Source organism: Coregonus clupeaformis, chromosome 23 (assembly GCF_020615455.1).
Source record: "Coregonus clupeaformis isolate EN_2021a chromosome 23, ASM2061545v1, whole genome shotgun sequence".
Taxonomy (NCBI): domain Eukaryota; kingdom Metazoa; phylum Chordata; class Actinopteri; order Salmoniformes; family Salmonidae; genus Coregonus; species Coregonus clupeaformis.
In genome coordinates, this window is record NC_059214.1 from 33,765,878 (window position 1) to 33,788,645 (window position 22,768).

General features: G+C 44.9%; 1 protein-coding gene across 1 annotated transcript in view; it reads right to left on the reverse strand.

Moving 5' to 3' along the window:
* Window positions 1-13,885: 13,885 nt before the first annotated feature.
* The window catches only part of LOC121536897 (zinc finger MYM-type protein 2-like), a 53,020-nt gene continuing 44,137 nt past the window's right edge, over window positions 13,886-22,768 (reverse strand). The window contains exons 10-23 of the mRNA XM_041844532.2: window positions 22,357-22,529; window positions 22,084-22,249; window positions 21,966-22,000; window positions 21,713-21,845; window positions 21,475-21,596; window positions 21,082-21,214; window positions 20,515-20,646; window positions 18,137-18,237; window positions 17,583-17,766; window positions 17,311-17,465; window positions 16,482-16,596; window positions 15,869-16,114; window positions 15,575-15,713; window positions 13,886-15,083 (exon numbers count right to left, since the gene is read on the reverse strand). Of these exons, the coding sequence (XP_041700466.2) occupies window positions 14,876-15,083; window positions 15,575-15,713; window positions 15,869-16,114; window positions 16,482-16,596; window positions 17,311-17,465; window positions 17,583-17,766; window positions 18,137-18,237; window positions 20,515-20,646; window positions 21,082-21,214; window positions 21,475-21,596; window positions 21,713-21,845; window positions 21,966-22,000; window positions 22,084-22,249; window positions 22,357-22,529 (2,042 nt within the window). The 3' untranslated portion in view covers window positions 13,886-14,875. The remainder of the gene's footprint in view (window positions 15,084-15,574; window positions 15,714-15,868; window positions 16,115-16,481; window positions 16,597-17,310; window positions 17,466-17,582; window positions 17,767-18,136; window positions 18,238-20,514; window positions 20,647-21,081; window positions 21,215-21,474; window positions 21,597-21,712; window positions 21,846-21,965; window positions 22,001-22,083; window positions 22,250-22,356; window positions 22,530-22,768) is intronic.

Sequence of the window (22,768 nt, forward strand, 5' to 3'; positions counted from 1 at the left end):
ATGGAAAAAAGCTGTCCTTGAAACAGTCTTGATATGTTCGTCAAAAGAGAGATCAGGGTCAAGAGTAACGCCGAGGTCCTTCACAGTTTTATTTGAGACGACTTTACAACCATCAAGATGAATTGTCAGATTTAACAGAAGATCTCTTTGTTTCTTGGGACCTAGAACAAGCATCTCTGTTTTGTCCGAGTTTAAAAGTAGAAAGTTTTCAGCCATCCACTTCCTTATGTCTGAAACACAGGCTTCTAGCGAGGGCAATTTTGGGGCTTCACCATGTTTCATTGAAATGTACAGCTGTGTGTCATCCGCATAGCAGTGAAAGTTAACATTATGTTTTCGAATAACATCCCCAAGAGGTAAAATATATAGTGAAAACAGTAGTGGTCCTAAAACGGAACCTTGAGGAACACCGAAATGTACAGTTGATTTGTCGGAGGACAGACCATTCACAGAGACAAACTGATATCTTTCCGACAGGTAAGATCTAAACCAGGCCAGAACTTGTCCATGTAGACCAATTTGGGTTTCCAGTCTCTCCAAAAGAATGTGGTGATCGATAGTGTCAAAGGCAGCACTAAGGTCTAGTAGCACGAGGACAGATGCAGAGCCTCGGTCTGACGCCATTAAAAGGTAATTTACCACCTTCACAAGTGCAGTCTCAGTGCTATGATGGGGTCTAAAACCAGACTGAAGCATTTCGTATACATTGTTTGTCTTCAGAAAGGCAGTGAGTTGCTGCGCAACAGCTTTTTCTAAAATTTTTGAGAGGAATGGAAGATTCGATATAGGCCGATAGTTTTTTATATTTTCCGGGTCAAGGTTTGGCTTTTTCAAGAGAGGCTTTATCACTGCCACTTTTAGTGAGTTTGGTACACATCCGGTGGATAGAGAGCTGTTTATTATGTTCAACATAGGAGGGCCAAGCACAGGAAGCAGCTCCTTCAGCAGTTTAGTAGGAATAGGATCCAGTATGCAGCTTGAAGGTTTAGAGGCCATGATTATTTTCATCATTGTGTCAAGAGATATAGTACTAAAACACTTAAGTGTCTCTCCGATCCCAGGCCCTCGCAGAAATCTGTGCAGATCCAGGACAGCTAAGCCCTGGAGGAATACGCAGATTCAAAGAGGAGTCCGTAATTTGCTTTCTAATGGTCATGATCTTTTCCTCAAAGAAGTTCATGAATTTATTACTGCTGAAGTGAAAGCCATCCTCTCTTGGGGAATGCTGCTTTTTAGTTAGCTTTGCAACAGTATCAAAAAGAAATTTTGGATTGTTCTTATTTTCCTCGATTAAGTTGGAAAAGTAGGATGATCGAGCAGCAGTGAGGGCTCTTCGGTACTGCACGGTACTGTCTTTCCAAGCTAGTCGGAAGACTTCCAGTTTGGTGTGGCGCCATTTCCGTTCCAATTTCCTGGAAGCTTGCTTCAAAGCTCGGGTATTTTCTGTATACCAGGGAGCTAGTTTCTTATGACAAATGTTTTTCGTTTTTAGGGGTGCAACTGCATCTAGGGTATTGCGCAAGGTTAAATTGAGTTCCTCAGTTAAGTGGTTAACTGATTTTTGTCCTCTGACGTCCTTGGGTAGGCAGAAGGAGTCTGGAAGGGCATCAAGGAATTTTTGTGTTGTCTGAGAATTTATAGCACGACTTTTGATGCTCCTTGGTTGGGGTCTGAGCAGATTATTTGTTGCGATTGCAAACGTAATAAAATGGTGGTCCGATAGTCCAGGATTTTGTGGAAAAACATTAAGATCTACAACATTTATTCCATGGGACAAAACTAGGTCCAGAGTATGACTGTGGCAGTGAGTAGGTCCAGAGACATGTTGGACAAAACCCACTGAGTCGATGATGGCTCCGAAAGACTTTTGGAGTGGGTCTGTGGACTTCTCCATGTGAATATTAAAATCACCAAAAATTAGAATATGATCTGCTATGACTACAAGGTCTGATAGGAATTCAGGAAACTCAGAGAGGAACGCTGTATATGGCCCAGGAGGCCTGTAAACAGTAGCTATAAAAAGTGATTGAGTAGGCTGCATAGATTTCATGACTAGAAGCTCAAAAGGCGAAAACGCCATTTTTTTTTTGTAAATTGAAATTTGCTATCGTAAATGTTAGCAACACCTCCGCCTTTGCGGGATGCACGGGGAATATGGTCACTAGTGTAACCAGGAGGTGAGGCCTCATTTAACACAGCAAATTCATCAGGCTTAAGCCATGTTTCAGTCAGGCCAATCACATCAAGATTATGATCAGTGATTAGTTCATTGACTATGACTGCCTTTGAAGTGAGGGATCTAACATTAAGTAACCCTATTTTGAGATGTGAGGTATCACGATCTCTTTCAATAATGGCAGGAATGGAGGAGGTCTTTATCCTAATAAGATTGCTAAGGTGAACACCGCCATGTTTAGTTTTGCCCAACCTAGGTCGAGGCACAGACACAGTCTCAATGGGTATGGCTGAGCTGACTACACTGACTGTGCTATTGGCAGACTCCACTAAGCTGGCAGGTTGGCTAACAGCCTGCTGCCTGGCCTGCACCCTATTTCACTGTGGGGCTAGAGGAGTTAGAGCCCTATCTATGTTGGTAGATAAGATGAGAGCACCCCTCCAGCTAGGATGGAGTCCGTCCCTCATCAGCAGGTCAGGCTTGGTCCTGTTTGTGGGTGAGTCCCAGAAAGAGGGCCAATTATCTACAAATTCTATCTTTTGGGAGGGGCAGAAAACAGTTTTCAACCAGCGATTGAGTGCTGAGACTCTGCTGTAGAGCTCGTCACTCCCCCTAACTGGGAGGGGGCCAGAGACAATTACTCGATGCCGACACATCTTTCTAGCTAATTTACACGCTGAAGCTATGTTGCACTTGGTGACCTCTGACTGTTTCATCCTAACATCGTTGGTGCCGACGTGTATAACAATATCTCTATACTCTCTACACTCGCCAGTTTTAGCTTTAGCCAGCACCATCTTTAGATTAGCCTTAACGTCGGTAGCCCTGCCCCCTGGTAAACAGTGTATGATCGCTGGGTGATTCGTTTTAAGTCTAATACTGCGGGTAATGGAGTCGCCAATGACTAGGGTTTTCAATTTGTCAGAGCTAATGGTGGGAGCCTTCGGCGTCTCAGACCCCGTAACGGGAGGAGTAGAGACAAGAGAAGACTCAGACTCAGACTCGCTACATAATGGGGAAAACCGGTTGAAAGTTTCTGTCGGCTGAATGAGCGACACCGGTTGATCATTCCAACAGTATTTCCCCCCAGAAGCCATGAGAAAGTTGTCCGGCTGCGGGGACTGTGCGGGGGGATTTATACTAACGTTACTATCTGTACTTACTGGTGGCACAGACGCTGTTTCTTCCTTTCCTACACTGAAATTACCCTTGCCTAACGATTGCGTCTGAAGCTGGGCTTGTAGCACAGCTATTCTCGCCGTAAGGCGATCGTTCTCCTGTATATTATGAGTACAGCGACTGCAATTAGAAGACATCATGTTAATGTTACTACTTAGCTTCGGCTGTTGAAGATGTTGACGAACCATGTCCAGATAAAGCGTCCGGAGTGAAAAAGTTGAATGAGGAAAAAAGTTGCGATGGAAAAAAGGAAAAATAAAGTAAAGTTGGCAGCAAAAACGCACAGGAAAATGACTCTTCTGTCTCGGGATAAAACGTCCGGGGTGAAAAAGTTTAACGAAAAAAAGATGAGTGAGGACAAAACTAAAAAGTTGGTAAATTTGTTGAACACAGAGATTGATTAAACGTTTATTAAAAGTAAAACGTGAATAGTTTGGCAGGTAGCCAAGTAGCAGCAAACAGCACAGCAGCACGGAGACAATGCGGAAGACCACTTCACGGCTGAGCCGTTGTTGCTCCTCCAAAAGTTCTACAGCTGCACCATCGAGAGCATCCTGACTGGTTGCATCACCGCCTGGTATGGCAAGTACTCGGCCTCCGACCGCAAGGCACTACAGAGGGTAGTGCGTACGGCCCAGTACATCACTGGGGCCAAGCTTCCTGCCATCCAGGACCTCTATACCAGGCTGTGTCAGAGGAAGGCCCTAAAAATGATCAAAGACTCCAGCCACCCTAGTCATAGACTGTTCTCTCTGCCACCGCACGGCAAGTGTTACCGGAGCGCCAAGTCTAGGTCCAAAAGGCTTCTTAACAGCTTCTACCCCCAAGCCATAAGACTCCTGAACAGCTAATCATGGCTAGAAGTGATTTATAGATGACCTGGAGCCAGTGGGTTTGGCGACAAATATGTAGTGAGGGCCAGCCAACGAGAGCGTACAGGTCACAATGGTGGGTAGTATATATGGCTTTGGTGACAAAGCGTATGGCACTGTGATAGACTACATCCAATTTTCTGAGTAGAGTGTTGGAAGCTATTTTGTAAATGACATCGCCGAAGTCAAGGATCGGTAGGATAGTCAGTTTTACGAGGGCATGTTTAGCAACATGAGTGAAGGAGGCTTTGTTGCGAAATAGGAAGCCGATTCTAGATTTAACTTTGTATTGGAGATGCTTAATGTGAGTCTGGAAGGAGAGTTTACGGTCTAACCAGACACCTAGGTATTTGTAGTTGTCCACATATTCTAAGTCAGACCCGCCGAGAGTAGTGATTCTAGTCGGGCGGGCGGGTGCAAGCAGCGTTCGATTGAAGAGCATGCATTTAGTTTTACTAGCGTTTAAGAGCAGTTGGAGCTCATTTGGAGGTTTGTTAACAGTGTCCAATGAAGGGCCAGATGTATACAAAATGGTGTCGTCTGCGTAGATGTGGATCTGAGAGTCACCAGCAGCAAGAGCGACATCATTGATATACACAGAGAATAGAGTCGGCCCGAGAATTGAACCCTGTGGCACCCCCATAGAGACTGCCAAAGGTCCAGACAACAGGCCCTCCGATTTGACACATTGAACTTTATCTGAGAAGTAGTTGGTGAACCAGACGAGGCAGTCATTTGAGAAACCAAGGCTATTTAGTCTGCCAATAAGAATGCGGTGATTGACAGAGTCAAAAGCCTTGGCCAGGTCGATGAAGACGGCTGCACAGTACTGTCTTTTATCGATCGCGGTTATAATATCGTTTAGGACCTTGAGCGTGGCTGAGGTGCACCCATGACCAGCTCGGAAACCAGATTGCATAGCGGAGAAGGTACAGTGGGCTTCGAAATGGTCGGTGATCTGTTTGTTAACTTGGCTTTCAAATAATTTTCGAAAGGCAGGGCAGGATGGATATAGGTCTGTAACAGTTTGGATCTAGAGTGTCACCCCCTTTGAAGAGGGGGATGACCGCGGCAGCTTTCCAATCTCTGGGGATCTCAGATGATACGAACAGGCTAGTAATAGGGGTTGCGACAATTTCAGCGGCTAATTTTAGAAAGAAAGGGTCCAGATTGTCTAGCCCAGCTGATTTGTAGGGGTCCAGATTTTGCAGCTCTTTCAGGACATCAGCTATCTGAATTTGGGTGAAGGAGAGGGGGGGGGGCAAGTTGCAGCGGAGGGTGCAGAGCTGGTGGCCGGGGTAGGGGTAGCTAGGTGGACAGCATGGCCAGCCGTAGCAAAATGCTTATTGAAATTCTCTGTGGTGACAGTGTTTCCTAGCCTCAGTGCAGTGGGTAGCAGGGAGGAGGTGCTCTTATTCTCCATGGACTTAACAGTGTCCCAAACTTTTTGGAGTTAGTGCTACAGGATGCAAATTTCTGTTTGAAAAAGCTAGCCTTTGCTTTCCTAACTGCTTGTGTATATTGGTTCCTGACTACCCTGAAAAGTTGCATATCGCGGGGGCTGTTCGATGCTAATGCAGTACGCCACAGGATGTTTTTGTGCTGGTCAAGGGCAGTCAAGTCTGGGGTGAACCAGGGGCTATATCTGTTCTTAGTTCTGAATTTTTTGAATGGGGCATGCTTATTTAAGATGGAGAGGAAAGCACTTTTGAAGAACATCCAGGCATCATCTACTGATGGAATGAGGTCAATATCCATCCAGGATACCCGGGCCAGGTCAATTAGAAAGGCCTGCTCGCTGAAGTGTTTTAGGGAGCGTTTGACAGTGATGAGGGGTGGTCGTTTGACTGCGGACCATTACGGATGCAGGCAATGAGGCAGTGATCGCTGAGATCCTGGTTGAAGACAGCGGAGGTGTATTTAGAGGGTCAATTAGTCAGGATGATATCTATGAGTGTGCCCATGTTTACGGATTTAGGGTTGTACCTGGTAGGTTCCTTGATAATTTGTGTGAGATTGAGGGCATCTAGTTTAGATTGTAGGACGGCCGGGGTGTTAAGCATATCCCAGTTTAGGTCACCAAAAAGTACGAACTCTGAGAATAGATGGGGGGCAATCAATTCACATATGGTGTCCAGGGCACAACTGGGGGCTGAGGGGGGTCTGTAGCAAGCGGCAACAGTGAGAGACTTATTTCTGGAAAGGTGGATTTTTAGAAGTAGAAGCTCAAACTATCCACAGACCTGGATAGTATGATAGAGCTCTGCAGGCTATCTCTACAGTAGATTGCAACTCCGCCCCCTTTGGCAGTTCTATCTAGACAGAAAATGTTGTAGTTCGGGATGGACATTTCTGAATTTTTGGTGGCCTTCCTAAGCCAGGATTCAGACACTGCTAGAACATCAGGGTTGGCGGAGTGTGCTAACGCAGTGAATAACTAAAACTTGGGGAGGAGGCTTCTGATGTTAACATGCAAGAAACCAAGGCTTTTACGGTTACAGAAGTCAACAAATGATAGTGCCTGGGGAGTAGGAGTGATACTGGGGGCTACAGGGCCTGGGTTAACCTCTACATCACCAGAGGAACAGAGGAAGAATAGAATAAGGATCCGGCTAAAGGCTTTAAGAACTGGTCTTCTAGTGCGTTGGGTACAGAGAATAAAAGTGGCAGATTTCCGGGCGTTGTAGAATAGATTCAGGGCATTATGTACAGACAAGGATATGGAAGGATATGAGTACAGTGGAGGTACACCTAAGCATTGGGTAACGATGAAAGAGATAGCATCACTGGTGGTACCGATTGAGCCGGTCTCCGCGTGTATGGGGGGTGGGACAAAGGAGCTCTCTGAGGCAGGTTGAGCGGGACTGGGGGCTCTACAATGAAATAGTACAATATTAACTAACCCAAACAGCAATAGGCTAGGCATATTGACATGGGAGAGAGGCATAACGCAATCACAGGTGTTATTCGAGAGGGCTAAGACAACAACTGGTAATGGCGACGAAAGTTTGGGCTGAGGCTAAACAGATTAACAGGATGGGGTACCGTGTAAAGGAACAGTCCAGCAGGCATCAGCTGTGTAGCTGAGTGATCATAAGGTACAGTGAACAGCAATAGGTGAGTCCGGGAGCAGTTCGTAGGCTGCTACAGCACAGGCGAGCAGGAGGCACGGCTGTTGATTGTGCGTGCTAGCGGGCCGGGGCTAGCAGATGGATCTTCGTGGTCTAACTGGTGCGTCGGGACAGTGGTGATTAGCCAACAACAGCCATTCGGTTGCAGCTAGCTGGTGCTTCGGGACAGTGGTGATTAGCCAACAACAGCCATTCGGTTGAAGCTAGCTAGTTGCGATGATCCGGTGTTACGGTCCAGTGATTCAGTGATTCCAGCAGAAAATCCGATATGCTCTGGGTCGATAGCACGCTGTGCAGACTGGCCGATAATTGTCCAGGCTAGAGCTGGCTGGTAGGTAGTGCAGGCCACGGACAGTGGTGAAGACCGCTAATGGTGGCTAATAGCAAGTAGCTAGTTAGCTGGCTAGCTGGCTAGTTTCAGCCGTAGGTTCTTGATAAAAGGTATAAAGAAATAATATAATCCGTTCCACATTGGGTGAGGCGGGTTGCAGGAAAGTATATTTAGTTAAAGGATGGAAAGTGAGATAGAGAAATATATACAAAAAAATACAAAAAACTAAAAAAATGGCTATTTACACGAGGACACAACAGAATAGACGACCACACTGCTACGCCATCTTCGATCAATGTACTTATCTATTTTCTACTTAACTTTTTTTCTTTTTTTTCCCTTAAAAACTGCATTGTTGGTTAAGGGCTTGTAAGTAAGCATTTCACTGTAATGTCTACACCTGTTGTATTCGGCGCATGTGGCAAATATAATTTGATTTGATTTGATTAGACGTTTCCACTTCACAATAACAGCACTTACAGTTGACCGGGGCAGCTCTAGCAGGACATAAATTACTTTTGTATATATAGTGTATATCATATCTTGGGGAAGCTGGGGTGCATCTTGTACAAGAAGAGCTCACACTCATTGACCTACACAACCTTTAAACTTATCGCTCCCTCTCTTCACATTCCAAGAGGGGATGTGAGAATGTGATAGTGAGCTGGAAGGGAGGAAGGAGTGACACATCACTCCCCACAGTGCGGACTACCCTGCGTACACACATCTGCACGTATAATTAAAGTGAGACCAGCGTGTCAGTCTCACACGTTGGAGACAAACATCTATCACAAACCCATTTAGCGCCGTCACACAGACCCTGCAACAATTTACAACACCCTGCCGTATAAGATTGTCTAGCCCAGTGGGCCAACTTCCGAACATTAAACCTCCAGGAAAGTTAATATGAGTTTGGCAGAGAGGTGACATATAACAAGTAGGATAAAATAAGAGACAATCAACAGTATAGTAGTAAACTGCAACCTGAAAAAACTGATGGAAATGGAGCCACTTTCTCAGGGTCTATTTCAAGGTAGCCAGCTAGCTTACAAATAAGAATTGAAACATCAATGTGGGAACCCCATAAGTGTCAAAAATATCTACATTTGGCACTCACAGGAGTCAATGTGTGATTTGCAACCTTCCTAAAAGAACAATGACCAGGCTGAGGGGAGTCTAGTGTACTAGGGGGGCTTAGAGTAGCACCTGGATCAGGAGCACCTGACGCATGAGAATGAGGAAGGAATGACCCTTCAAGCTGTTCCTGGAACTCAGGGTTACAAATTACATGGACACCTGTTTTGTATTTGTGGACATTTTTGAGAGTCGAGAAGAACAGTGGGTAGCAGCAGATGTGAAATTTAGGGAGATTGACAATGTTAAAATAAATGTGAGTAGGTTCTGTAGAAGGAGGAGGAGAGATGGGGAATATTGAGTGCATAGATCAGGGCCGGCCAGACAGGCAGAGGGACAGGACAGAGGGACAGGACAGAGGGACAGGAGATAGGTGCGGGGGTACAGGGCCAGTGGCTAAGGAGTGTTGGTAGATTGCTGGTGGGTTGGCAGGGGGATGCAGTGTGAAGGCTGCTCTGCATGCAGCCAGGCAGGGCCGGATTACCGAACGGGCACGCAGGGGCCCCGCAGATAGCAGATGAACACGTCATAAGCAATGGCAAAATGTGTAGAATTGCAGGAAATTAGCTTTAAAACTGCAACATTTTCTCTCATCCTCTCACAGATGAGCTGTTTTCCTAAGATAATAGTTTTCCCTTTTTTGGGAGGGTTGGGGAGGTAGTTGCCCCGGGGCCCCAAATGCAGTAATCCGGCTCTGCAGCCAGGGAGACACCAGCCCAGCCTGCTGGGCCTAGGGCCTAAAACAGACAGCAGTTATTTATAGCCTTTAATCACCTAACAAATTCACACTGGCCCCAGAGTCCGAATACTTCAGTCAGCCAGTCAGTCAGTACCCCCGTTGTTTATTTCACTAGTGCCCTGAATGTTTTTATGGGGCCTAGTATAGCCTTCACACAGACATCATCTTCTAATACAAGGCCTCAAAATTCAGTGACAAGGTGTGCGTGGGTACGCATGTGTGCGTGTGTGAGAGATAATAAGTGATATACAGTGATGTTAATTCAACCTACAGCAAAGACAGGGTGGCCAAACAGTAAATTCCATTTTTTATTCTGTCAATTCAGCAAGCTAATTGAAATTTGATTCATGAATCGTATCCACATTGAATTAGAGTGAATTGAAAATGGAATTGACCCTAACCCTGGTATTGAGTACTTCATGTCCTGTGACTGTTCTACAGTGTGGTGAAACAGGGCATCCAATAGGGAGCCTGTGTTTTGACTGTCCATGAGAATGAGGGGCTTGTCATGAGAAAGTGAGGTATGGGTCGCGTTCCCCTGCTCAGACGTTGCATGCATCAACCAATGGTTGCGTGCCACGTCATTGACTGTGTCATCAACTGACAGATTGCTATAATATATTATGTGTTTAGCTAATATGTTAAATACCTATCTAAGCGTTGTAAGATCTGCCAGGCGTCAGCAACACCTGGGCAGAGAAACGCACCCAAAGCTGACAACACATCCCAGCAACAGGGATGTGGGGACATGGGGTTGAGAAGAGGGAGGCTAATCTCAACAGAGACACCTATAGGCAAAGCCAGGGCCCAGTTTTTCAAAAGTTATCTGGATTTTGCCTATCGGATAGGATTAAATGCATAAAAATATGAATAGAACGGACAAATCATTGACTTGAATGGGGACTTCGGTTCTATTCATTCGATTTCTATGGATTTAATCTTATCCGATAAGAAAAATCCAGATAGATAACTTTTGAAAAACTCTGTTTGAGCGAGAGAGCTATGTGTGTGTTTCCATACATCCCCCAAATAAGGATAGGTCATCCTAAATGTAACTTAATCCACCCCCAACAACCCTTTGTTGAGAGCCAGCCTTTAAAACCAGCTTCTCAAGGTTACGGGGCTTTGTTATGAAGGTGGACACTGTCCTGTCCATCAAAGATAATCCAGGTATTTTCAGCACCTCTTTGGGCCAATGGGAAGGACAAACTAAACCCTCCATAACTTACACAGGGAGCAAATAAGGCTGAGAAAACAGCTACACTATTGTGGAGTACTGACAATGAGAACCAAAAGCTCAACAAGTTGTCATGTGTTTCACTTTATTCCTCATTTCCATCTTTGCCCCTGGGCTTTTTTAATATTTCTTCACTGGGTCTGAGGCATGTGTTGGGAGCACAAAATGTTAGAAATGCAGTTGTCATCCATTCCACACCCCCCATGGTCTGGTGCAGCTGTATGCTCTGCACCCCCCTCCCACTCTGTTGTTTTATAATTAAATGGCGACATTAGTTCATATCATGTGATTCTAAAAGAATTCATCACACATTAGAGGCTCTAATCACCACCTATAGTCTGCCCCTCGCCTGGGGCGCAGGGTTCGCCCACAGGACCCTGCTGAGCTCAGCGCTTCCTTTATGCCCCCTGAAAGAACCGGGGATTGAGCCCAAACAAAAAAAAAACACGAGAGTGAAAAATGTTTTTACACCCGGCCCGCTCTCTCGCAGGGCTGGCTGTGTGCGCACAGGGCCGTTTTAGCTTTAGATCAATGGGACAAGTTATTGGAGTCTGGCCAACTCTAACCGATAGAAAAGAAAGAAAAAAGCTGCCTCTTCAAAAAAAAAATAAAGAGAAAAAAATAATAATAAAGAAGGGTTTGTCATAAATGCTCATGATGAAATTGCCCGTTTTTTTTAAACACCTTAAGTTTATGCTTGACCCTTTAAAAGATTTCTAGATACATTTTACACTGATAATGCTTAGGCCTACACCCTGGTGGGAGGGGGTTACAGGGGTCTATGACATACTAGTGGGATGGCTTTTAAGGCCTTACGTCAGTCACACACACGGGGGAAACACTGCAGCCCCTTTCAGACACCCCTGTCGTGGAGCTCAGCATAGCAGCGCTCATGTTGGGAATGATGGGTATTATTTTAACACAGCCTTTCGCTGTGATGTTAATGAATCAACAGTTTAGGCACCATATGGGCCTCTATGCATGGGTCAATGAAACATGTGCGCGCTCATGGCAATAGCGCCCCCCGATTGGGAACATATATTCAATACCATAAACACTAAACAGGAATAAGAATAACATATCATGGAAATCAATGGACAATTTTGAGTTCATTCATTTAATTTAAATTCACTTCCTGAGTCGACCCCAATCACTTTACAAGGATAATTTACCAGAATGTCATCCTCATGATGATACTGTATGGCAAGACATTAACATTTCAATTCAGTGAGAGAAAATAGGAATGGAATGCCAAGCTTTTCATGGAAAATCCTTACTGAATTTGATACTTTTCATAATTTTACATCATCACTTCCTGTCATACGATTCCCCAGCCTCTTCTCCTGGGCGAGTCTCAATAGTCTAACATGGCTTCCACTAATTGGCTCCTCCTCAGGTGTTGGTTTTAGACTATTGAGATGCACCCCCAGAGTTGTTGACATGCAACACCCCTTTATGACCCCTCTATCTGCCATCTAACAGATATGGGCCTTCATCAGTAGCCTGTGTTTGCCTGTCACCTTGTAACTGAAGGGGTCTCTGACCAACGCCTACGCACCTGCTCTACTGAGCCTGTGTCTGGCACAGACATCCAAGCTGTCTGGTTCTGTGAAAAGAGGACGCTGCAACTAACCACTGAAAAAAAACCTTCAGCTAGAAGATGCTTACTTCTCCCTTATGAAATGTTGAATGTCACAAGATGATATTGCCCAGTTCCTGTATGAGAAGTCAAGTATCGGTCAAACCCATGTTCTTGAAGCTATTAAAATACTGACAAGATGATTGGCACTTACAGGGATAGGTAGATGTATTAAGCTGTTGTTGTTAGGGGAAGTCAAGCTAGGAAGGGTTGGGGAGGCTTTATAAGTTACAGGATCTCTTAGACAACTCGCAGAACTTGGGGAGAGCTATCAATATCGTACTCTGTACTAACTTCTGCCTGCAATTGCATTAACTAAAGAATAATCTGAATACTTTGACGAAGTGTCTGTGTTTCCTTCTTACCACCACATATTGATTTGAGCATCATTACACCTGATCATCAGTTGAAGAATTTGAGCCAACATAACCCAGGAAATGAGTTACCGTGACTACAGGCAAGGGCCCCTCTGTTACGCCATAGACAAAGCCAGTGATGTCTCACTCACATGGACACATCACACAGCTTCACAAACGTGAGCGCCATCATCCACATAGAGAACTTCAGAACTTTGTAACTCATGTAAGAGAAATATAGGCAATGTAAGAGCAATGTAAAACATCTAAAAAATTAAATGATTTATTTTTAACAATTAGGCAAATCAGCCCACACACTGAATTAACCTCTCGTGAAGTTACACACACTTTCAGTACACACAGGCACATTCACATTAGGCTTTGGAGCCAGCCGGCCAGTCACAGAACCAACTGTGACTCCTTTCCTTGACAGGCTTCATCCCGACATACTCCAGCCTTGAAGCGTAGTCTACAGACAGTACATGGAAGGCAAGGCAGGTGCCATTCAAAGAAAAATCAAACAAAATCCTATTCAGAAGTCAACTTAAAAACAAGGTATTCGCTTGTAATTTATTGATAGAAAATAATACAAATAAAACTTAAAAGGGTAACAGTAAAAAAACATAAATAAGTTAAGGATAAATGCAGAGCTTTCTAGTGTAATTTGGATGCCTAGAGATGGAGTGAATTTGGGAAACGTCACTAGGCATGTCTATACTGTGCTAATCCAGAAAGAGATCTGTGCACCCTAGTTACAACACAAACAGTTTCAGTTGTTGCCGTGTTAACAGAATATCACTCATTAGCTGAGAGTAATACAACACCCATTGCTACGTTTACAACTAAATAATCAACATCAAATAGCTTCAAGGAGACAAAACAAAATACACTGGGATTAAAACGGACAAAATATAGTCTTTCAAAATGTAGTCTTTAGGCAGGATACCATCTCCTTCATACTTGTACCGGCAACTTGGTCAAGTAGATGGGATACAGCTTTTGTCAAATTTGATGTCAAAAGTAGATTTGTTTTGCATTTTCGCTAACCCTAACCATTTTCATAACCTTAACCTAAATCTCCTAACCTGCTACGTTAATTCTCCTAACCTGCAGCGTAATTTCCCTTAAACCTGCTACGAAAAGTCAATTTTGACAAAAGCTGTATCCCCTCTAGACAAAACCCTGCAGGTCCTCTGAAGCCCCACACAGTACCCCGGCACCCACCTCTACCGCTCCCCTCGGAACAAAGAGAAGGGAAAGACAGAGACACAGGACAGCTCCAGGCTGCAGCAGGTTTAATTCATCAACTAATTAATGCTCTTAACGGAGGAGAGAAAAATGGCACACGCAGCACAATGGAACACGCATCCCATCCCGGCGTACAAATAGAACCAAGACCAATCGATCAACCGCAATAAATAAATGTCTTATCTTTAAAAGGCTTCTGGGGGTCAAAGCTGAGGAGGATTCAGTGGGATGAATTCTGGTGGATGTCTATCTGTCTCTTCCTGTCACCTACTTAACTTTCAGAAATATTTACACAGCATAGCAGCCCAATCTGGGCTTAGTAAGTAATGCTACATCACATGAACGGAGTTCCCCTATGGAAGGAAGGAAGGGCAGCAGTTCATGGGGAATTGCCTTTTCACATGTCACACTCCCAATATCACCCCTAGCTACTCGCAGACTGAGTCCCCTTCCTTAGCCCTTCAGTGAAACGCTTTCCTCCGATCAGCTCTGGACATGTGCAGCATAGAAATAGAATGAATAGAACGGGCTTGGAACCTCTAACCCTAACAATTTGACTGGTAAACGCCACCAGTCCACCCATTAAGCCATTATTGACTTAAATGGGGATGCCCGTTCTATTCATTCTATTTCTACGATGTGCAGTTCCTTCTCACCTGACATCCAATGTACGCTCACAGCTGGCCTGAGATCGGTGTATAATGGTGGAGTAATGGTGTAAAAGATAGAGAATGCAGCAACCCAGTTGTAATGTTGTTGAGGATGGGACTGGATGGAGGAAAAGAGAGGACCCTAATCCTCCTCTTTTCTGAGATGGAGAGGAAGAGTGGACTCTATTCCCCGCCTCCCTCCTCCTCCTCTTCTAGATGGCGCTCTCTGTAGATGTCTTTGACCAGGAGGAGAGGGGTGAGGATGCTCTCCAGGACGCTGCGGTCCAGAGGAGTAGAGGAGAACCACAGGGAGCTGTCACTGTCACAGCTGCTGCCCGATGCCTCTGGCTGCACATAGAACACATCCATACGCTGCCTCAACAACCCTGGGCTGCAGAGAGAGGAATTACCACATTAACCACAAATGAAATTATAGCTTTGTAGCTAAATTTGGGCCAATACATTTGATGCAGGTTGACATTTATTGGGATGAGTCTTGTCCTGGAGGCAGAACTGAGCGATTTCTACTAGATGGGACAGCTGCAAAGTCAAAATTGGCTATATTGTAAAAATTCATAGAAACAAAAGCTTTTTGATCTTAATTTAAGTCTAGGTTAATTTAAGGTTAGGGTTAGGCATTAGGGTTAGCAGTGTGGTTAAGGTTAGGTTTAAACTAAGATTGTATGACTTTATGTCTGTACCAGCTAGTGACCACTCTGCAGACCTGCCTCCAGAACAAGATTCATGATGAAAAACCCTAACCTGCATATTTGTTGTGCAGTGGTCCCTGACAATTAACAAATAAATGAGCACAATGTAGTAAGGGAAGTTGAAATTGACCACTTGAGGAAGTCGAAGTCATAGAAGAGAAAAGTGGCTCACCACTTGGAACGGTAGAGCTCGTAGAGTCTGCACTCGTGCTTCTTGACTGGACAGTGTGTGGAGCTTCCTGAGCCGTCGTCTGGCTCGTAGGCCAGGTCACTGTCCTCTTTACGTTTCCTCTTCCTGGACCCTGTTTGTACTGTTCACAGAGTAAAACAGACAGGGAGGATTAACAACATGACAGGCGCACACAAAAATAGGCACATCTAAAGAAATGCTGATAAAAAGATGCACTTGACCACAACAGTGTGTGTGTTTTGTGTGGTGTGTGTGTGTCTTAGTGGTCAGGCTCACAGTGGTGGTCCTGTGAGGAGATGGAGGGGACTCGGATGCAGACAGTGGTTTCCTGTGTGGTTGGGTCTGTGTGGTCGGGCCCGTAGACGTTACTGAAGGAGAGGCACAGGTGCTGCTCCACGGTGCGCAGGCCAAAGTACTTGGTGTTGAGATAGACCAGGGAGCGCAGCAATGCCGCAGGACTCTGCTCCCCCAGCAGCTTACAGCTCCACAGGCACTTCTCCTCCACACAGCCCCACCGAGAGCCTGGGGGCACAGACAGACAGCTGTTAACAACACTGATCACAATACAGTACCTCTGGATATAACATTAACACAAACACTGATCCACACAAAAGGTACACAGTATGAACCCTGCTACAAATGAATGTGGTTTTAAATTGATAATGTCTACAGTGTCCTCATATCATATATATAGTACAATCACTATTATTTCAGAATGTGAACAGCAAAAATAGTTATAATCATTGGACACTGCGGGTAGGTCTTCTATGGAGTTGCAGTTAAAAACATACACTTCCATAAAAGAGCATAGATGGAGTGTATGCTGAAGATAATGCAGGTGATCGACATGTGAATTGAGCAGTGATAAAGTGTGAGTGTATATATTTACCATCAGGCATCACGCTGGGCTGCCAGTCTTTGAGGACCTTGTTGAGCTCCTCTCCAAACGGCTCGTAACACGGGTCACTGAACAGTTCATCTTTCCTGCCTTTGGCCTGCAGATGCTACAGACAAACAAACAAGTAATAAGTCACCAGTAGAGAATAATTGGACTAGGGGAAACTCTTGTGGGAAGCCACACCTAGACCTGGTTATAAGATTGTGAAGAATATAGATGGTGTCCTCATATTTTAAATAGTCAACACCATGTTTCAGGATGTGAACAGCAAAAGTTCTAATCATCGGACACGTCTTAAAAAATATGAAAGGAGAGCGGTGGGAAATAGAGGGGTCTCTTATGATTGATGAGAATTTATGAGAATGAGAACCTGTATGCCACATCGCCATGGTTACACTGTAAATGTATCAGTCAGAACCAAGGCCTCTTCCATCAATCATAAAGGCAGCCCTCTGAGAACTATGACATCATCAGCCAGTCTGACTGACTCCCAGTCCCAACCCTGTATCTCGTCACAAACACCTAGTGCTGCCTGAGGCTATAACAGCCCTCTCCTTTCATGACTGCAGAGAGAAAGATATAGGGGGGCCTGGAGCCATTCTGATCCCTAGCACCTATTCAGTCGATGTTCATAGATCTGTATAGTAGTGGATCAGCCTTACGACAGAAGCTCCATCAGCATATTGCTTTCACCTATACAAGTCTTGTCAGATCTGTGAACACTGTCTGATGGGGGAGGAGCAAAGGGCTGAAAAGCTAAATGGAACCAGGCTACAGAAGGTGACTGAGGAGGAGGAAACTAAACAGGGAGGTGACTGACCTGCTGGATGCCCAGGCAGAGGTAGAGGACGCTGTCGGGGGCGTAGCGCTCTCCGTTGGGCCGCCGTACCTCATGGACGAATCGGGACAGGGCCAGGCTGAGCTCTGACGCTTTCAGAGAGAGCGGGTTACTCTTCGACCGGGCCGGTGGAGATTCTGAGGGAAAATAATTACAATCTCTTACCAACTTAATTATATAGCACCTTTCATTCAGAATGTCCAGTGGTTCCAAGTGCTGTACGATAATAGTTGCTGTGGGCGGAGCTTACTCACCCTGCTTGAGGCCATCTTTCCCTTTAGCGTCGCCTGATTGGTCAGCCGAGGACAGCGCCCACCGTTTCCAGGCGTTGACCCCGTAGCGAGACCTCAGGGGTAGCGAGCGGCCCTCCATGGGGCCATCTGTCATAGGGGGAGAGGGGGAAGAGGGGTCTCCCGCTACAGCTCGCCTCTTGTGTCCCTGAAACAAACACACAGCTCCTATGATTGGAAATGTATCGGTAGAAGCCTTCGTGTGGGAGATCTTATCCACTCCACCATCTTAGATGTTTATCTTCATAAGAACATCATTCATGGTTTATTATTTCATGTCCTCGTATGAAAAATACCAATCACAGAGTTTGAGTTTATTTCTATTTTTACAGGGACAGTGCACATTAATCAACATTTCAGTAAAAGTGCCGGTTTTAGCCAGCCGGCTCATTTTCAACTGCAGTCCCTGGGCAGGTTGTGAACAGCAATAGAGTTCTAATCGTCGGACACACTTCTGCTTCCAACCGGAGCTATATGAAAGGTTAGCTAGATGAAAGGGGTCAGGGTGGGTAGAGTACCTGTCTCCTGGCTCTGGGTACCTCCTCCTTCTCCTCAGCCAGGAGAGGGGGTAGGGTGATCCCCATATCCACATACAGGCCCTTCAGCGCAGGAACAGGGTCTGGGGCGACAACAGGACACACAGACACAGGTAAGGGATGAGCCAAGTCAAAGCCCACCAGACTGAGTTGGACAAAGGTAGGCAGAGCTAAAGTGAGCCGGACTGAGCTGAACTTATCTGGACCGAACTGTGCTGTGCCAAAGCGAGCCAGACAGATGGAGAGGGAGGTGAATGAGTGAATTAGCAACTGCCCTTATCCGTAAGGGTGGGGGTGAATTGAATCCTCAAACAGCTGTTGTTACATAACTAGCTTCTCTCTAATGAACAAGTAGTCCAGTGCTGCTGGTCACTGGCTCAGTTAGCTAGGGTCTTAGTTGTATTATTATTGTATTCCTATATTATGTAGGTTCTTTATTGTATTATTAGTGTATTCATGTATTAGCTAGGTATGGTAATGTAATTCTACACCTGGCCTTCTGAATGCACTTCTGATTATAAATACACCAAAATAAATCCCTTAGTCCGATAGGAGTGAGGAGTATGACAAGCAGGCAGTCCAGAAATAACCCCTGAGGAATTTTAATCCGAATGACTGTATTGTTCCATAATATATAAAAACACACCCATGTGACCTGGTGATATTTTGTAGCACCTCTCCACTGTACTGAGAGACAGAGAGCAGTCAAATAATATATTTACCGGTCAAAAGTTTTAGAACACCTACTCATTCAAGTTTTTTTGTTGCTATTTTCTACATTGTAGAATAATAGTGAAGACATCAAAACTATGAAACAACACATATGGAATCATGTAGTAACCAAAAAAGTGTTAAAACAAATTTGAGATTCTTCAAATAGCCACCCTTTGCCTTGATGACAGCTTTGCACACTCTTGGCATTCTCTCAACCAGCTTCACCTGGAATGCTTTTCCAACAGTCTTGAAGTAGTTCCCACATATGCTGAGCACTTGTTGGCTGCTTTTCCTTCACTCTGCGGTCCGACTCATCCCAAACCATCTCAATTTGGTTGAGGTTGGGGGATTGTGGAGGCCAGGTCATCTGATGCAGCACTCCATCACTCTCCTTCTTTGTAAAATAGCCCTTACACAGCCTGGAGGTCTGTTGGGTCATTGTCCTGTTGAAAAACAAATTAAAGTCCCACTAAGCGCAACAAGATGGGATGGCGTATCGCTGCAGAATGCTGTGTTAGCCATGCTGGTTAAGTGTGCTTTGAATTCTAAATAAATCACAGACAGTGTCACCAGCAAAGCACCCCCACACCATCACACCTCCTCCTCCATGCTTTACGGTTGGAACTACACATGCGGAGATCATCCGTTCACCCACACTGCGTCTCACAAAGACACGGCGGCTGGAACCAAAAATCTCAAATTTGGAATCCAGACCAAAGGACACATTTCCACCGGTCTAATGTCCATTGCTTGTGTTTCTTGGCCCAAGCAAGTCTCTTCTTCTTATTGGTGTCCTTTAGTAGTGGTTTCTTTGCTGCAATTCAACCATGAAGGCCTGATTCACACAGTCTCCTCTGAACAGTTGATGTTGAGATGTGTCTGTTACTTGAACTCCGTGAAACATTTATTTGGGTTGCAATTTCTGAGGCTGGTAACTCTAATGAACTTATCCTCTGCAGCAGAGGTAACTCTGGGTCTTCCATTCCTGTGGCGGTCCTCATGAGAGCCAGTTTCATCACAGCGCTTGATGGTTTTTGCGACTGCACTTGAAGAAACCTTCAAAGTTCTTGACATTTTCCGGGTTGACTGACCTTCATGTCTTAAAAGTAATGATGGACTGTCGTTTCTCTTTGATTATTTGAGATGTTCTTGCCATAATATGGACTTGGTCTTTTACCAAATAGGGCTATCTTCTGTATACCACCACTACCTTGTCACAACACAACTGATTGGCTCAAACGCATTAAGAAGGAAATAAATTCCACAAATTAACTTTTAAGAAGGCACATCTGTTAATTGAAATGCATTCCAGGTGACTACCTCATGAAGCTGATTGAGAGAATGCCAAGAGTGTGCAAAGCTGTTATCAAGACAAAGGGTGGCTAATTGAAGAATCTCAAATATAAAATATATATTTTTTGTTTAACACTTTTTTGGTTACTACATGATTTCATATGTGTTATTTCATACTTTTGATGTCTTCATTATTATTCTACAATGTAGAAAATAGTACAAATAAAGAAAAACCCTTGAATGAGTAGGTGTTCTAAAACTTTTGACCGGTAGTGTAATTTTCCACAATAGAGGACAGGACTAGAAAGTGTCTCACAGTGTCAGGGTGGTCAAATGTTGCTCAGTAGTCGTACCTTGAGGAAAGTCTTTCTCCAGGTCCAGATCTGGTTCATACTTCTCCTCCTCAGCCTCTGATTCAGAGCTGCTGCTACTGGAGCTGCTGGACCTGGCCTCTCCTTCTCCTCGCTCCCTCTTCACCTTCACATCTGAAACAGTCACACAACAATCAACCTTTTATCTGTGGCAGCTTGCAGTGATGTGGAAGAGAGGTGCTTCCCGTTCAGGTAGACAAAGATGCATACCGGTAGCCATGGATAAAGAAGCTCCATGGTTTGTTTCATGTCCTCATATAACAAAATACCAATCACAGAGTTTCAGGATGTGAACAGCAATAGAGTTCTAATCATCGGACACACTTAAAAGTATTTGAGTCACGCTTGATTTGGTTCAGAGTTTGCAATTTTGGAACTGGGGATGTGTAGCTCAGCTGGTAGAGCATGGTGCTTGTAACGCCAGGGTAGTCGGTTCGATTCCCGGGACCACACACACACAAAATGTATTCACGCATGATTCTAAGACGCAGAGTTTGCTAAATGGCATATATTAAGTCAGTACCTGGCTTTCTGTGTGTGTGTGTGTACCTGGCTTCTGGTCCTCTGCAATCATGTCAGCCTCATGGGGGTCAGTGGGGACTTTGGCCTTCAGCTTGTTGATGGTCTGGACAATCTGCTCTGTACCCTGCAGTGTGGTGGGCAGGAACACCGGCACTGGAACCTGAGGGACGGACAGAGACCACTGGTTGGTTAGCGACTGTTCATATGTTAAATACTTGAAAGACTAATTTGAGAGTAAATATCTGCTCCACCTTGTTATTTTCATAACAAGAGCATTATCCATGGTTGTCCTCATATTTACAAAATACCAATCACAGAGTTTCAGGATGTGAACAGCAATGGAGTTCTAATCATCGGACACACTTCTGCATACAATTATTCCGGATTTGCACTTTTGGGACTATTCCATTGGCTTCTTACCGGGATGGGTAGTGTGATGGGAATGGGTGTGATCTGGGCGTAGAGGTTCATGGGGACTGGGATGAACACGGGTACAGGGATGGGCACGGGAATGTACTCCCTCTTCACCCCGTCATCCTCATCTGGAGACAGACACACAGGTCAAAGGTCAAACCAAGGACATACTACTTCGTGGGAGATGTCATGTGCTGTACATTTCAAACTACAATTTCTCAAACAGTAATATTGTGGTGTGTACCTGTCTGTAGGAGCTTGCTCTGCATGTGTGGTTTGCAGTAGGTGGCCTTGGTCATAGTGAGAGGCTTGCAGAGTACAGCTTTATTCTTCACATCCTTTAGGATCCCTCCACCAGTGTACGGCTGACTCAACATCTAGTAGATAGGAAGGATAACAGATGATACTTGTTAAAGAAGGATAATTATATTCTTTACCTAACAGTCAGCTGTGCTGTAACGATTATAGGGTTCAAACATGAAGTACTTTTTTCTCACCGCAATGTTGGTTGCCTCAGTTTGTATTCCAAATCCTGTCAATAGAAAACATGGTTCCGTAAGTCAAACACACAGATGCACTTGTTTTAAAAAAGACTAAATGCACAAAAATTAGTACCAAGTCTGGTGTTCTCTGGGCCCTTCTGCGTTGCCAGGTTGGGTTCGTTCTGCTGGCAGTAAAAGCGGAGGAGACAATGCTGGTCACAGAAGTGCTTCATCTCTGCTCTCCACTGCACCGACTCAGTCAGGTTCCCTTGCACCTTACAGCAGTCACAGCGTGCCGCCTGGTGGACATAATGGGAAACACACACAAATCAAATCACCTCCTGGAGGCACAATTTTGAGAAATATGATTTTTCATAGTGAGACTGATTTAGGTACGCGCTCTGACCTTGTAGTACCACTCATGGAACTTCTTGGCGCAGGTTTCACTGCAGAAGTCCCTGGACACCCCGGCCAGCTGCCTGGTCACCCCTCTCTTACACAGCTGAGTGCAGTAGTTACAGGTGACACACTTCAGACCCAGCCGCTTGGCAAAGTCCTGCTTGAACAGCAGCTTACAACCTGAGGGGAAATAGGGACAACAACGTTTAGAGGTTACACGATGTCAAGTGACAAACTGTAGCTCAACTCATGTGTTGTGTGGGTAAAGTAGGGCTGGGCGATATGCCAAGTTTTTTCAAACTTCTGGGCGATTCATGATATATATCTACTTTTTAAAAATGTTTTCTCTAAATACGCTTTGTTGTACAATTAAAGGTCAAATATACTGCATTTCAAACAAACTAATGAATTCAGGGCCT